This window comes from Diceros bicornis, chromosome 18, assembly GCF_020826845.1.
Source record: "Diceros bicornis minor isolate mBicDic1 chromosome 18, mDicBic1.mat.cur, whole genome shotgun sequence".
NCBI classification, from domain to species: Eukaryota; Metazoa; Chordata; class Mammalia; order Perissodactyla; family Rhinocerotidae; genus Diceros; species Diceros bicornis.
This window is the reverse complement of record NC_080757.1, coordinates 42,665,726-42,680,352: the sequence shown is the minus strand read 5'-3', so window position 1 is coordinate 42,680,352 and position 14,627 is coordinate 42,665,726. Positions and strand designations below refer to the sequence as shown.

The 14,627-nt window shown below is 57.2% G+C and overlaps 2 protein-coding genes across 2 annotated transcripts; one reads left to right on the top strand and one right to left on the bottom strand.

The window, feature by feature from the left end:
- The first annotated feature begins 4,603 nt into the window (after positions 1-4,603).
- Positions 4,604-8,311, top strand: TMEM101 (transmembrane protein 101). The gene is made up of 4 exons (XM_058561137.1): positions 4,604-4,769; positions 5,060-5,240; positions 6,511-6,657; positions 7,291-8,311. The coding sequence occupies exons 1-4, from the start codon at positions 4,633-4,635 to the stop codon at positions 7,597-7,599; spliced, it is 774 nt and encodes a 257-aa protein (XP_058417120.1). The 5' UTR covers positions 4,604-4,632; the 3' UTR covers positions 7,600-8,311.
- A 548-nt stretch (positions 8,312-8,859) lies between these two features.
- NAGS (N-acetylglutamate synthase) lies at positions 8,860-14,318 on the bottom strand. The gene is made up of 7 exons (XM_058561143.1): positions 13,822-14,318; positions 13,039-13,313; positions 12,712-12,925; positions 12,237-12,417; positions 11,469-11,640; positions 11,189-11,371; positions 8,860-10,476 (listed from the first exon to the last, which is right to left on the bottom strand). Exons 1-7 carry the CDS (start codon positions 14,242-14,244, stop codon positions 10,323-10,325), a joined length of 1,602 nt encoding a protein of 533 aa, XP_058417126.1. The 5' UTR covers positions 14,245-14,318; the 3' UTR covers positions 8,860-10,322.
- Between the last annotated feature and the right edge of the window lie 309 nt (positions 14,319-14,627).

Below are 14,627 nucleotides of genomic sequence, written 5' to 3'. Positions count from 1 at the left end.
GGAGACACCTGGCTCCTTCCTGACTTAGGGCAGGCTCCAAGGGGCCTCAAGCTGCCATTCTGACGAGAGAGAGCGGAGCGTGCGGCTTCAGAAGGGAGAAAGAGATGATAGGATGGTGGTGGTGGGGTACTTGTTCTTAGAAAGGCAGGGCAGGGTCCTGCTCACCTGGATATAAGGCCACAAAGCCTTGGAGATTTCCTCAACCTGTCCCCTATCCCCACCCTCAGGGCTATGGCTTTCCTGATAGCTGGTCTCTCTACTGCTTTTGGGGGTGGGGCTCTGGCAGGAGGCCAGGTAACTAGAGCTGAGATTCTTTCCACTGCCACTCCTGGCCTGGGGCTGCATTCAGCAGGTGGTGCCAGGAATAGAGGTGAGTGCCTGTATTGGGCTTCTGTGGCCTGAGGCACTGACCTCAATGGCCAGATTAGGCCAGGATCTAGTCAGGGCTTTGTCCTGCAGGGAAAGCAAAGTTTCTCCTGGGACTCTGTGGGAAGTAAGTGAGGTGAGGTGTGGAGTGGTAGTAAAGAAGGGATCCAGATGATTGAAAAAGCCTTGATTACTTTTCGTCCTTGTAGGAATAAGGAAATGAGAGGTGGCCAGGGGTGAGGGATCAGGATGCTGGGGTCTCGGGCTGAGATGGCTCTTGCCAGAAGCCGAGGTGGCAAGTAAAACCGTGGGGGATGGAGGGAAGGTGTCTTTGAGACCATGTTGGGGCATGCAGCAAATAGTGAGACCCCTGAATGGTGTCTGGTTTTATTTTTCTCCTCTAGTATCACCAGGCTTCCCCAGACTCCTGGGTGGAGGAGTGAGGCATGCAAGTCTCAGCATCCATGAGTGCCTGATGCCATCATCACCTCAGCCCCTCATGGGGCAAGGACAGGGCAGGTGCGGCCACTCCTTCCTCACAGTGGCCATGGCCACAATGGTGGCATCGGCCTTGTTCTGGAATCTGGCGGGAGCATGCCCACCACCATGCACCTGCCCAGCCACGGGCAGTGTGGTGGACTGTGGGGCTCTTCGCCTGCTCAGCCTCCCTCCCAGGCTTCCTGACAGAGTCTGGCTGTTGGAGCTGAGCAACAGTAATCTCAGCCACCTGCTAGGTGGCTCCTTCCAGGGCCTGTGGGGACTGTGGGTGCTGCTGCTTTCTCACAGTGTCCTGTGGGATCTGGCTGGTGGAGCCCTGAGAGGTTTCCTGGAGCAGCTGGACCTCAGCCACAACCAGCTACCCCTGGATTTCTTGGCCACACTGGGCTCTCTGGTCTGCCTGGACCTCTCTCTCAACCTGCTTGCCACTTTGGACCCCTGCAGCCTGTGGGGCCTGGGAACCTGGAGCAGCTCGATGTGAGCCACAACCAGCTGCCTGAGCTAGGCACAGCCAGGCTTGGGAATCTCTTCTGCCTATGCTGGCTCTGGCTGGCTGGGAACTGGCCGCAGAGAGTCAGGGGCACGGCCCTGGCCACCATGCCAGGCCTGGAGGTCCTCTCTGGCTGGGAATGACGTCAGTGAGCTAGAGGCTGAGGCCTTTGCAGCCCTGCAGGTGCTGGGCCTCCTCTCTGTTGTAGGCAACCGGCTACAGCACCTCTAGGTCAACTGGCCGTCATCTGGACAGCAGGCACATGGCTGCTGCTGGCCAATAACCCTTGGGTACGCAACTGTGACCTGCAGCGGGCCTTCAGGAAGCTAGACCACCTGTGGCACTTGCATTTGGCCAACGTGGCCAACATGGGCGGCTGGCGGGGCTGTTGCTGAGCAGTGTGGAGGCCTGGCTCTGCCTGGCTGGGACGGCTACCATGCTGGGTATCACGGGCACCATCCTGGTTACTGTGGCTGTCGTGGTGGCTTAGCAGAAGCATAAGTAGGACCCCAGAGGAGCTGGATAGCAAGGGAGCCCTCTGGAGAGGTAAGGGGTGCTGCAGAGGGAAGTTGAAGCAGCTGGAGGATGGAGAGCAGATGGAGCTGTGGGAGAGGAAAAAGGATGTTCTCAGAAGTTTTTGGGGCTCAGTTTGCTGAGGCAGGAGTGCGAGGAGTGGGGAGGAGGGACAAATATCTATGTTCATCTCTCAGGGCGTAGGACACCCCCAACCTCACCTATCTCCTACCTCTGACCAAGCACAATGCCATTATCTTTTCTTTACTGGCCCTAAAAAGAAGGATTTGGCCCCTAGTCCTTCTCAACACCCCGCTGGTGAAGAGGGCAGTAGAAGGCAGAGACTGAAGAGCAGAGAGAATTGGGGTGGGATGTGTACTGGGGAAAGCTTCCTTACTCCTAGTCTTCCTCCTCTTCACGCATGTCCCTGGCCTCTGCTGTTAGGGACTTGATCAGAAGCTGGTTGCTAAAGTTACGGTGGAGGTGGGGTGGGGTAGGGGTATTGTTCCTGTGGGCACAATCCGGGTAGTCACCTAGAACTATTTTACGGACATACACGATCCCAGTTCCGGTCCTCAACACCGTAGCTCCTTCCTGAGGGCTGTGTATCTTGTCCCATTTGAATTGGGGATGGGTGAGGAGATTGGAAAAATAAAACCAAATGAAAGTTAATTCTGTACCATGTACCTGTATTATGGTGAAGAAAACTTACTGTATGTGATTGTCACTGGTGGGTGAAGGAGGTAGGCAAAATGACCTTTAACCCAGGCTTTTTCTCATTCCCCTTGCCTGAAGATCCCTGCCCCCCCATACACCTACACAATCCCATTCCCTAGTTTTTTGCATGGATATATCCCTCTCTCACATTCTTTCTGATATACACAGACTTTATCCTAATGACTTTGTAAAAAATCAGATGTGCAAAGGTGTTTTGTCGTCAGCTTTCATTGGCTGATTGGAAATTTTTGTGTGTGTGAGGGAGATCAGCCCTGAGCTAACATTTGTGCTAATCCTCCTCTTTTTGCTGAGGAAGACCGGCTCTGAGCTAACATCTATTGCCAATCCTCCTCCTTTTTTTTCCCCTAAAGCCCCAGTAGATAGTTGTATGTCATACTTGCACATTCTTCTACTTGCTGTATGTGGGACACCGCCTCAGCATGGCCGGAGAAGCAGTGCGTCGGTGCGCGCCCGGGATCCGAACCCGGGGCCACCAGTAGCGGAGCGCCGTGCACTTAACCGCTAAGCCACCGGGCTGGCCCTAATTGGAAATTTTTAATTCACATTGTCAGAAATGTTGTTTGGACATGAGCCCCCTCTCCCCTCTCCAGGGAACTGCAAACAGACCTGAATTAAATGGCCTAGGAGAGTGCTTGTAGAGTCTTAACTTCAATACTGGACTATCAATTTGTGTGTTGCTGGGTGGGTGCAGGAAGATAGGTGGGGGTGGCTTTGTGGTGGCAATCCCAGAGTGTCCAGAACTTTTGCCCATTTATTTATTCAACAAATAATTACTGAGTACCTGCTATGAACGAGACATAGTGGCAACACCTTCCCTTTATTTATCTGTTCAGCACATATTTCCTGAATGCATCCTGTATACTAGGCCCTGAGGATATATAGTAACCAGACACCAGACACTGTCCTTGCCCTCATGGAGCTCACCATCTAATGTTAATCTAGTCATTAACAAAAGAATCACAAATATATAATTGCCAACGTGCTAAGTGATTCAAAGGAAGGGTACCTGATGGTTAAGAGAACATGAAATAAGGGAACTGAGAACAAATGAGAAGGCCAAAGGAAAAGCAGGGAAGACTAGTTGGAAGCCTACTACAGTTAAACTGGCAAAAGATGGTAGTTTGGGCTTAGAGTGGGAGCATTGGAGCTGGAGAAAATGGACTGATTTGAGATGTCCCGTATGTCCACGTCAGATCTCTCTCAGGGGACAGAAGAAAGGCAGATCAAGACCAAACTTCTCGGGCCGGCCCCATGGCTTAGCGGTTAAGTGCGTGCAGCGCTGGCAGCCGGGGTTCGGATCCCGGGTGCACACTGATGCACCACTTCTCCGGCCATGCTGAGGCCGTGTCCCACATACAGCAACTAGAAGGATGTGCAACTATGACATACAACTATCTACTGGGGCTTTGGGGTGGGGGTGGGGAATTAAAAAAAAAGAAACCGAAAAAGACCAAACTTCTATAGGTGACAGCTAGGAGAACCCCTTACTTTGAACTTAAGCAGAAGCAGAAGGATTTTCTCGGGTGTGTGTGTGTGTGTACCATTTATTGAACCCCTACTATGTGCTAGGACGAACACTGTCACATTTGAACTTCAAAACAACCCTGTGAGGTAGATGTCATCCTCATTTCACAGATGAGTCTTGGAAAGTGTAGGCAATATGCCCAAAGTCACAGTTAGGGTTGGAGTTAGGATTGGATCCCAGGTCTAGCTGCATTCAAAGACTAGTTGGCTTCATTACATCAAGTTACGGTCCCGGGTTTCCGAGGTCCTGACCCCACTGTTTCTTCCTCTAGTCTGGTTTTCAATTTTGCAGCTACAAGGAGGGGGCCCTCAGACTCCATGGGGAGAGGGAAAGGCTGAACTCCGAAACTAGAATACCTTCTTCGGTCCAGAACTGGAGAGCGAAAGCGTTGTTTCCTGACGGAAGCGGGGAAAAACTCCGCGAGACCCGGAAGTTACGTGTCGCATCCCGGCGCCGGCCTCCCTGACGGGGGTGAGGCTGCAGCGGACTGCCCTTCGTAAAGATGGCGTCGAAGATGGGTTCGCGACGGTGGATGCTGCAGCTGATCATGCAGTTGGGTTCGGTGTTGCTCACACGCTGTCCCTTCTGGGGCTGCTTCAGCCAGCTCATGCTGTACGCAGAGAGGGCCGAGGCGCGCCGGTGAGCGGGCCCACGCCGCCGCCGAACGCGGTGGGGGGTGGTACGGCTTGTCCCAGGAACCGGGGTGCGGTGAGGTGGGAAAGAAGTTGGGGCCCAGAAGTTGGGACCCTTGGACTTGTGAGGGTCTCTGGTCCGGAGCAGGGTGGGCATCGAGCATAGTGCGGGGGTCCTGGCCATGAGAGGGGGGTCGGGTTTGGAGGAGCAGTGGAGCTTGCGGGAACTCAACGGGTCTCAAGGCTCTTCTGCCCCCTTCATGCTGTCCCCGTTGCTTCCCCGCTCCCGGCTCGCAGGAAGCCCGACATCCCAGTGCCCTACCTGTACTTCGACATGGGGGCGGCCGTGCTGTGCGCTAGCTTCATGTCGTTTGGAGTAAAGCGGCGCTGGTTCGCGCTGGGGGCCGCACTCCAGCTGGCCATTAGCACCTACGCCGCCTACGTCGGGGGCTACGTCCACTACGGGGACTGGCTGAAGGTGAGCGCCTCGGCCCTAGGCGGGACTTCGCTAGGGTGATGGGGAGCCCGAGGCCAAGGCCCGGAGCAGTTGGGCAATGCATGGTGCTAGCCAGGTGCACAGTGCGAAGCCTGGAAAGGCGGAACTTCCAGCCGTGTGGAGATTTTTACAGACTGCAAGAATGGAAGGGCCTTAGAGACCACACAAGCCTTCCTTTCAGAGTGTGGAAACTGAGGTCCAGAGATGGGGAACAAATTTTCCCAAAGTCATAGAACAATTAGCATTACAGGTGGGACCAGAACCAGGTTACCTGGTTCCCAGAACGCTTTAAACCATTAGTTTAGTAATCTCAGACTCATACGGCAAAAGGGACCTTGGAGAGTACCTGGTGTAACTGTGTGATTTTATGAAATTTAATTAACCCTACTGCAGCATTTAAGCCTCTAATGCCAGAACCTGTGCCAGGCACTGCAGGCTTGGAGACAAGCCTGACAAAGGCACTACCCACAAGGAATGGACTGTCAGTCCAGTAGGGGAGGCAGATGTGTGAACTGCTACAGGGCAGTGAGATCAATGGGTTTTTTTTGTGGAACAGACTCTATACTATATAGCAGAAAGAACATTCGGGTTGAGTCTCCAGACCTGGGGGGCAACACTTGGTATCTGGGTTCTGCCACTTTCCCTCCCTCCCTCCCTCCCTTCCTTCCTTCCTTCCTCCCTCCCTCCCTCCCTCCCTTCTTTCTCTCTTCCCTCCCTCCCTTCCTTCCTTTTCTCTCTTTCTCTCTCTCTCTCTTTCCCCCTCCCTCCCTTTCTTCCTTCCTCCCTTCCCCTTCCTCCCTTCCCCTTCCTTCCCCTTCCCTTCCTTCCTTCTTTCCTTTCCCCCAAAGCCCCAGTAGATAGCTGTATGTCGTAGTTGCACATCCTTCTAGTTGCTGTATGTGGGACGTGGCCTCAGCATGGCGGGAGAAGTGGTGCGTCGGTGCGCGCCCGGTATCCGAACCCGGGCCGCCAGCAGCAGAGCGCGCGCACTTAACTGCTAAGCCACGGGGCCGGCCGTGCCACTTACTTTCTGTAGGACCTTGGACAATTTTATTACCTCCTCTGTGCCTCAGTTTTCACTTCTGAAAAAAAGAATTATCTATCTCTGCTGTCCCTGCCCACCACACTTGGAATGGTGAGAGTGTTCATCAGATGGAATGGGATGTGTAGAGATGGGCAGTTTTGTGCTCTGGGCATTCAGGAGAAATGTGGTGGCTGTAGTTCTTGACTGGGGTCCCCTCGCTTGGCCTAGGTCCGTATGTACTCGCGCACAGTTGCCATCATCGGCGGCTTTCTTGTGCTGGCCAGCGGTGCTGGGGAGCTGTACCGACGGAAACCCCGCAGCCGTTCCCTCCAGTCCACCGGCCAAGTCTTCTTGGGCATCTACCTCATCTGTGTGGTAGGTTGGGGGACTGTTGGCCGGAGGTGCTTAACCGGGAGTGAAATGTCAGTGCATGCCTGACAGAACCCAGGGAAGTGGGCAGAACAAGGCTTTGCATGTAGTTCCTGATGGCTTGGCTCCTGGGAACTGCCCCTGCCAGCTCCTGGGCCTCATGGCCCCTCCAAGTACCTGAGACCTGGCCGAGAGGCTCTTCTTCCAACATTATTGCCACCAGGGAGAGAAGAGTTTGGATTGACCATTCAGTCCGAAGCCTGAGAGCCAGGAGAACAAGATGGACTGGTCCTCTCATGGCTCCAGCTCCCAGAGGACTGGGAGAGGAGACAGAGGAGAGTTCAGGCCACAGCTGGGACTCTGGCACTTAGAGCTGATGGGGTCTCCCTAGGGTAGCCAATTATGGTCCTCCCTTGTGCTAGGGGAGGCCAGTGTGGAGGAGGACACGAACAGGCCCCAGGCTATTTGGCCTCATCTTAGTTATTTGGCACCATATCCAACGTGCAGAGCTCTGTATTCAGAGGTAAGTGTCCCAGTCTGACTGGAGACACACTTCCTCCCTTCTGAGTGCCCAGGGTGAGGAGCTCCAGACAGGCTCCTCAGCCTGCGGGAGAGTCTTAGAGGATGGTGTGTCTCTAGGCCTACTCGCTGCAGCACAGCAAGGAGGACCGGCTGGCGTATCTGAACCATCTTCCAGGAGGAGAGCTGATGATCCAGCTGTTTTTCGTGCTGTATGGCGTCCTGGCCCTGGCCTTCCTGTCAGGTTACTATGTGACCCTGGCTGCCCAGATCCTGGCTGTACTGCTGCCCCCGGTCATGCTGCTCATTGACGGCAATGTTGCCTACTGGCACAACACGCGGCGCGTTGAGTTCTGGAACCAGATGAAGCTCCTTGGAGAGAGTGTGGGCATCTTTGGAGCCGCCGTCATCCTGGCCACTGATGGCTGAGTTGCATGGCAAGAGGCTGAGATGGGTGCAGGGAGCCACTGAGGGCCACCTTACCTTCCTCCTTGCTGGCCCAGTTATGTTTATTTATGCTTTTTGTTCTGTTTGTTTGATATTTTCTTTGTGTGTATGTATGTGTTGGTACGAGGCAGGTCTTTTCCCCAGTTCCTGGGCTTGGCCCTTGTAGGGGTGGGAGCCCTGATGATGATGCCTTACAGGTTTTTGTTCCTGTTCATTAGGAGGAGAGCTGAGGCCAGCTGCTCCCCTGGGTCTGCCTGTCCCAGAGAAGGGAATAAGGCTGGGCTAGGGTGGGGATACTGAGTGGGAGACAGAGGAAGGAAGACCGAGAACCGGAAGTGAGCGTATGTGAAAATCCCTTTTGAACCTGGCAGGTACAGCTAGACTCTGCTTTTCGGAGACTAAGAGTGAGTATGCATGTTGACATGTGGATGAGGCCCGGGAGGAGCAGAGGGGCTGGGCTCTACAGAAGTCACGTGGGTTCTCAGGGTATGCCAAGGGCAGAAACAGCACTAGCTGTCACCCACCTTGAGAGCAGAACAGGCCCCAGTCTACTCTGGGCTGTGCAGGGGTGGGAAGGCAGTGCCAGCTTCCCCCCTCCTGCCTTCTGTTTCCAGCTCCATGGTTGGCCTGGAGGGGTGAGTCCTTCCCAGACACCAGACTACACAGTCCTCCAAAAATAAACATTTTATATAGACATTTGGCTTTGCTTCTCTGGTCTCCCCATGGGGCACTTGGCTATTGGCTGGGATTAATCTTGGGTTTCTTAAAAGGCCATATCTGGTTAAGCCCCACCTTGGTCCTCTTGTGATCTTTCCCCTGTTCTGAGAGTCTCCACAGTCCTTTGGCTCTCTTTTCAAGCATCTCCTAATCCTCCCTGTGGTATATGCTTTTGACCTCTCACCTCAATCCCTCTTGTAGCTTGTCTTTTCCTCCCTATTTGGTGCTAGCTCTTTTTGAAGAAATCTTGGGTGACGGCAACTAGAGGGAGAGAACTAACATTAAATGTCCACTATGAGGCTGAGGATTTTACATTTTACAGGTGAGAAAATGGAAGCTCAGAGAAGGTAAGTAGTTTGCCTCAAGCCACAGAGCAAATCCAGCCACAGAGATGGATTCCAGGTCAGGTCTGTCCAATGCCCATGCCCACATGTATACTCAACACCACCCCTCCCCTGAGGGAAGATAAGGCTGCTCTTGGGGTTTGGTTCTATCACAGCCCCTGGTATGCCATGGTAGTCTCTCTCTATTTTTTTTTTTTTTTTTGAGGAAGATCAGCCCTGAGCTAACATCCATGCCAATCCTCCTCCTTTTGCTGAGGAAGACTAGCCCTGAGCTAACATCCATGCCAATCCTCCTCCTTTTGCTGAGGAAGACTAGCCCTGAGCTAACATCCGTGCCGATCTTCCTCCATTTTATGTGGGATGCTGCCACAGCATGGCCTGACAAGCGGTGCGTCGGTGTGTGCCCAGGATCCGAACCCGGGCTGCCAGCAGCGGAGCGCACGCACTTAACTGCTACCCCATGGGGCCAGCCCCATGGTAGTCTCTTAATTGACCCTCTCCCTACTTGTCCATGCACCTCCTGACAGAAAGGAGCACAAGCAGCCAGCATAGTGCCTAGCACATTGCGGGGGTCAAAAATGTCAAGTGAAATCTCTGGCTTTGGACTCCTGCCCGTCTGAGGTGTTCTGCTCCTGCAGAGACGGAGACACAACCTGCAGTGGGGCCTAGGGGAAGACATCCAGGGCTGCGCTGGGCCCTGAGCCCTGCCTGCAAAGGGAGCTGGGGCTGCTGCCGGTCTGGTCTGTGGAATGGAGGATGTTTCCTAATAATTTTATTTATTTATTTATTTTTTTCCCCAAAGCCCCAGTAGATAGTTGTATGTCATAGCTGCACGTCCTTCTAGTTGCTGTATGTGGGACGCGGCCTCAGCATGGCCGGAGAAGCGGTGCGTCTGTGCACGCCCGGGATCCGAACCCGGGCCACCAGCAGCGGAGCGCGTGCACTTAACCGCTAAGCCACGGGGCCGGCCCTAGGATGTTTCCTAACTTTGGGGGAAAGGAGCTCCTCTGGGGGCTGCTGACAAGCCAGATGAGGGAGATGTTGGTGGCATTCATCCTGGGTCCTCCACCTCATTTAGCTCCTCTCTTCCCCTCTAGGAGTCCCCTGGCTCCCCAGCCCTCCAGATCTTGCTCCCAGAGGGTCACTGCTAATTTCTTTTCAAGCGTGAGCTGACTCGCAGACAAGTATTTGTGTTTTAATCAAGGCCTCCTGAAAAGTTGCAAGACCCAAAGGAATTAAAATGAGTGGCAGTATATCAGGCAGACAGGGGTGATATTTTGGGAAAAGGAGCCTCAAAATAGCACAGAGGCCACAGGAACTGGCCCACCCTTAAGGTTAGCCCTGAGTAGAGCCCTTGAAGGCAAGCCCTCCTCCCCCCAAATCCCTAGACTGAAAACTGAAGGCCGTCTGTCTACCTGGTTGTGGCTTTGGAGCAAGTAGGGGTCTGGGGCAGGCCCTTCTCCTTCCTGTGCTTGTCCCCACTTGGGCGACCCCTCTGGGCAGAGTAGAGTAGGAGCTGCCTCCTCTGCAGATCACTCAGCCAACAAGCCTGGTCCAGCCTGTGGCTGCCTGGGGTCACCTCTGGCAGGCATGGCTTTTGGTCCACCCTGGCTGTCCCAGGGCCTGCAGGGCCAGTGGTGAGCATCAGCTGCCTGGGTCAGAGGCTGGCTTGCAGAAGGAGTCCGGTAGCCCCTTGGCATGGTTGACCAGCTCATAAGAGTCCCGGATATCGGCCAGGCCAAACCAGAAGAAGATCCAGTGCTTGTTGGAGAAGCTGCCATCGCTGTGTTTGAAGTACCTGGTGGCAGGGGGCGACAGGACTTTTAGGGCAAGGCCAGTGCTCGCTACTCACTGGTTCATTTATTGAGGACCTACTACATGCCAGACACCTTGCAGGACCTGCTGCTGGTTATCTGATTTTACCCTCAAAGCAGGAGCCAAGAGCCTGGTGTCGTTATGCTCTTCACAGAGAAGCAGCTAAGGCTCAGAGAAATTAGGTAACTTGCCGGAGTCACACAGCTAGGAAGGTTAGAGTGAGGACATTTCTTGCTCTCTCCACACTGCTTTGGCTGTGCAGCCAGTGGAGGGGTTCTTGTTCACCTCTTAGTGCCCACAGAGCAGGATAGTCGGGGGTGAAGGGATAGTTGCAGAAGGAATGAGAGGAGGGAGCGTTCTGCTGGAGATGCAATAGGCCTGGGCTGAGAGCTTGGCGACTGGGCCTGGAATAGAGCCTGAAGGGTCAGGATTTTTTGGGACCCTGGGAAAGGCAGACTGCACGGCAAGTGAGGAGTGTCTTCAAGGAATCCGTCGCAGCAGGGCAGAGGGGGTTAAGTGCTCTGCCTCTGGGGAAACCTCAGGCTCCATGTGTGGCCGGCTCCCTGGGGATTGTCGGGCCACACTGAGTGGGGAAGGAAGGCTAATGAAAGAAGGGGAAGCCCAACTTTCTTGGCTGTTGGACCCCGGTTACGTGGCTGGCAAGAGCTGGAGAGGAGGAGGAGGGCGGGGCCTACCACGGATTGATGGGGTTGGTGACCCGCGAGCGCCAGAAAAGCGTCTGCTGGTCCCGCCGCAGGCACTCCCACAACATCTGGCCGGAGCCTTGGCCCTGGCGGCTGGAGCTCACCACAAACTTGTCTAGATACTGGGTGCCCCCCAGTACGGGCTCCGTGGTCAGAATGGCGGCCGCGTTGTACCTGGCACAGCGGGGGAGAGGCAGGCTGGGACCTCTCCTTGGCCCTGCGCCGCCCGGCTCCTTCCCTCCGTCCCTGCTCTCTGGGGCGGCAGGCTCACCCCTCCGAGTAGTAGACAGAGTGCAGCCGTGGGCGCAGCGAGGCCAAGTAGTCATCCCGGAGCTTCTTGCCGAAGCTGGCGTTGACCAGGTTCACTAGGCGGCCCTGGTCCAGGCTGTCCAGGCTGCGCACTCGCAGCATCCGCTCGACGTTCTTGAACAGGGTCCCGGACCCTGGGGGTGGGATGGAGGAGGAGGGGTTAGTTTAGCCCGAGAGCCAGGTCCCATCCACTCCTCCGTTTGCGCGGCCTGGTGGGTTCCAGAGAGGACTGGGGCTGGCGGGACAACTACTCTTTTTGGGAGATCTCCACAATGAAAGGCTTTCTGTAGTCTGCGTAGATTTGTATGTGATTTTCACTCGCTTTTCCCAGGCAGTTTGTCCCTCAAGTTCCGCCCACCGCATGTAGTCCCACCTACCTCCCCTATCTCCCGAAATCCTCTCTCCCCGCCCCTGGTCCCGCCCACCCATCCAAATCTCGCCCACCTCTGCTAGCCCTGTCCATTCCACTTTGTTCCGCTCCCCCAAGTCCCGCCCATCTGTCTAGTTCCACCCAAGTTCCAGCCCAGTCCGATCCACCTCCTTGCTCACCAGGTTTCGACCGAGGTGGAAGCCTTTGCTGTGGCGTCCCCCTTCGGCTTCCTTACTGGCGGGGAAGCCGCTTCTCCTGCTCATCCACACCTGGGCGCGCCAGTGCTCACTCCCAGAACGCAGCACCGCCCCCTCACGCCCTTCCCGCCCCGTCCCCCCAAACCCAGGCCCCGGCCCTCACCCTTGTTGCTGAAGAGCTCGGTGAGCAGCGTGCTGGCGGCGGTGATGACGGCCGAGGAGTGGTGGGGTAGGCGGCTGAGCACGTCCACGATGAGCCGCATCTGCTGCCGTTCTTTGGTGCTCACCCACTCGGCGTTGGTCACCAGGTCCAGATCGGCGGGCAGGTTCACGTTACTCAGGACCTGCGTGCGGGGCGAGGGGTGAGCCTCCGGCCCACAGCCGACCATGGACTGCGCGCCTGCCCCAGGGACCCCTCCTCACTGACCCCTTTACCCTTACTTCCTCCCGGACTCCTCGGCCAGGGAAGGCTGAGATGTGGGCACCACAGGCTGAGCCCCTCCCTGACACTCCATCCCCGACCCACCCGGCTTGAGAGTGACTCTAGGGCCCGTCAGGGAGGCGTACAGGGAGCGCAAAAGAGGAGCTCAGCCAGGCCCCGAGTCGCGGGGAGTGGAGCCCGAAAGGAGGGGACACACCTTGTGACTGCTGTCGCGCAGGCCGCCTGTGTTATTGAGGAAGATGATTTTGGTGGGCTGCAGTGCCTTGGCCAGCGCCGCGGTCACCTCTAGCGAGTCGAGGAGCACGGAGCGGCGCGCAGCCGTCTCCCCGATGGGGCACAGGATTGGGATGCTGCCCGACTCCAGGCACCACTGTAGCAGGTCGGTCTCCACCGAGACAACGCCGCCATAGCTGTGGGCCAGACGTGGTGCTCAAGAGGGCTCTCTGCAGGCCCGCCGGGCTGGGGCAGGGCGGGCACAGTAGCGAGTTCTCAGGACGCCGGGGACTGCAGGGCCAGCACTAACCTGGCATGAGGGGCTGGCTCAGCGGCGCCCAGCACCGACCCGCCTCCAAAAAAAGGCACGGCAGTGGCGGCGTTGTGCCGCAGCGCGTCCACCAGCACCTTGCAGCTCTGGGCAAGCTGTGCCTTGGCCTCCCAGAAGGAAAGACAGCCCGAGGGCGCCGTGGGAGCGGGCAGCCCCAGGACCACCAGCGGCTTCATGTCCATGCGGTGCAGGAAGGCCAGGGCGAAGGCCAGGCTGGATGCGGACGGCGGGCACTTGATTACCTCCTCGTCCACCTGCGGAGGAGTGAGGCTCAGGAGGTGCGACACGGGCCCTCGGGGGCCCCTACCCTGTCCAGGAGCTGTCAGGTCCCATTTCCGGCCACAGGAGCCTACCTGCTCCGCCCTTTGCCCCACTGGGTCTTGTCATCCCCTTATCTCACACTAGTGTTCCTCCCTCGGCTCCTCCCTGCGACCTTGGACTCTAGAACACCCTGGGGGGAGGAGTGACGCAGGTGGCTCCTGTCCAGGTTCCCCACTTGCCATCTGAACCCCTAACTGCACTTATGGTGGGGTACTTCTCCAGCGCATCACACTCGGCAGGTTAGGGTCCCTACGCTCCTCACCCGGGCTGGGCGCGAGACTTGGAGGAGCACGCAGCCTCGCCCAGTCCCGGGCACCCCTCTGGGCTCCGTCGTGCCCCTTCCCTGTTCCGCTGCGCAGTGTCCGCGGCCCGTCCTGCCGTGCCTGGCGACGTGTCGCCACACAACCCTCATCCCCTCGCTGTGACATGGCCGACGCTCACCTCGACGACGGCGAAGGGCTTGTTAGCGAAGCGGTGGCAGGTCTGGAACTGCGTGAGCCAGTGGCGCGCCTCTCCCAGGCTGGCCCCGCACTGGTTCAAGAAGGCTTGGATGTCCCGCTGCAAGAGCGAGCGGCCGGCCGCGGGCCCGGGAGGTTCGGGGGGCACCGGGGGAGCGGGGGGTGGCGTCCACGACGGCTTCTCCGCTGCAGGCGAGTGGTCGTCGTTCTCCGCGCCCTCGGTCTCCTCTCGTGCGGGCTGGGCCGGTGCCCAGGCCGTGCTGAGCCGGCGCCCCGGGCTGGCGCTCCTGGCCGCCCGCCGCCGCGCGCTGCCGCTCAGCCTCCGGGCTCCCCCAGTGCCTCGGGGGCCGCGCAGCCTCCCGCCTGCAGTAGCCCGTAGGGCCCAGGCCAACTGCGCTGTCGCCATGACAACCGACCAAACCCGCTCGCCCCCCCACGAGTGACCATCTGTCCGAAGCTGCGGGCTCTGGGGAGGCTCTTAACCTGCCGCGGGGCCGGGCTGGACCAGCCGGGGCGGGGCGCGCACAGGGGGCGCGGAGTCGCCTCTGGGAGCGGTTGAGGAGGGTCAGGCCATGGGTCAGAGGGTGGGGCCGACAGGATCCCCCGCCCCTGGGAGGACGGAACCCAGTAGCGAGGGCCACGAGACCTAGATCAAGGGTGGCGGGGAGTCTTTAATCTGCTGCTAAGGCCAGTTCCAGGCAGGGCTCAGGGGACGCAGGGGTGGGGTTGGCGGTCTGCGGGGTCTTGGTTAATTAAAGGGGAGTATGACCAGGGCAAGAGGGGAGAGCA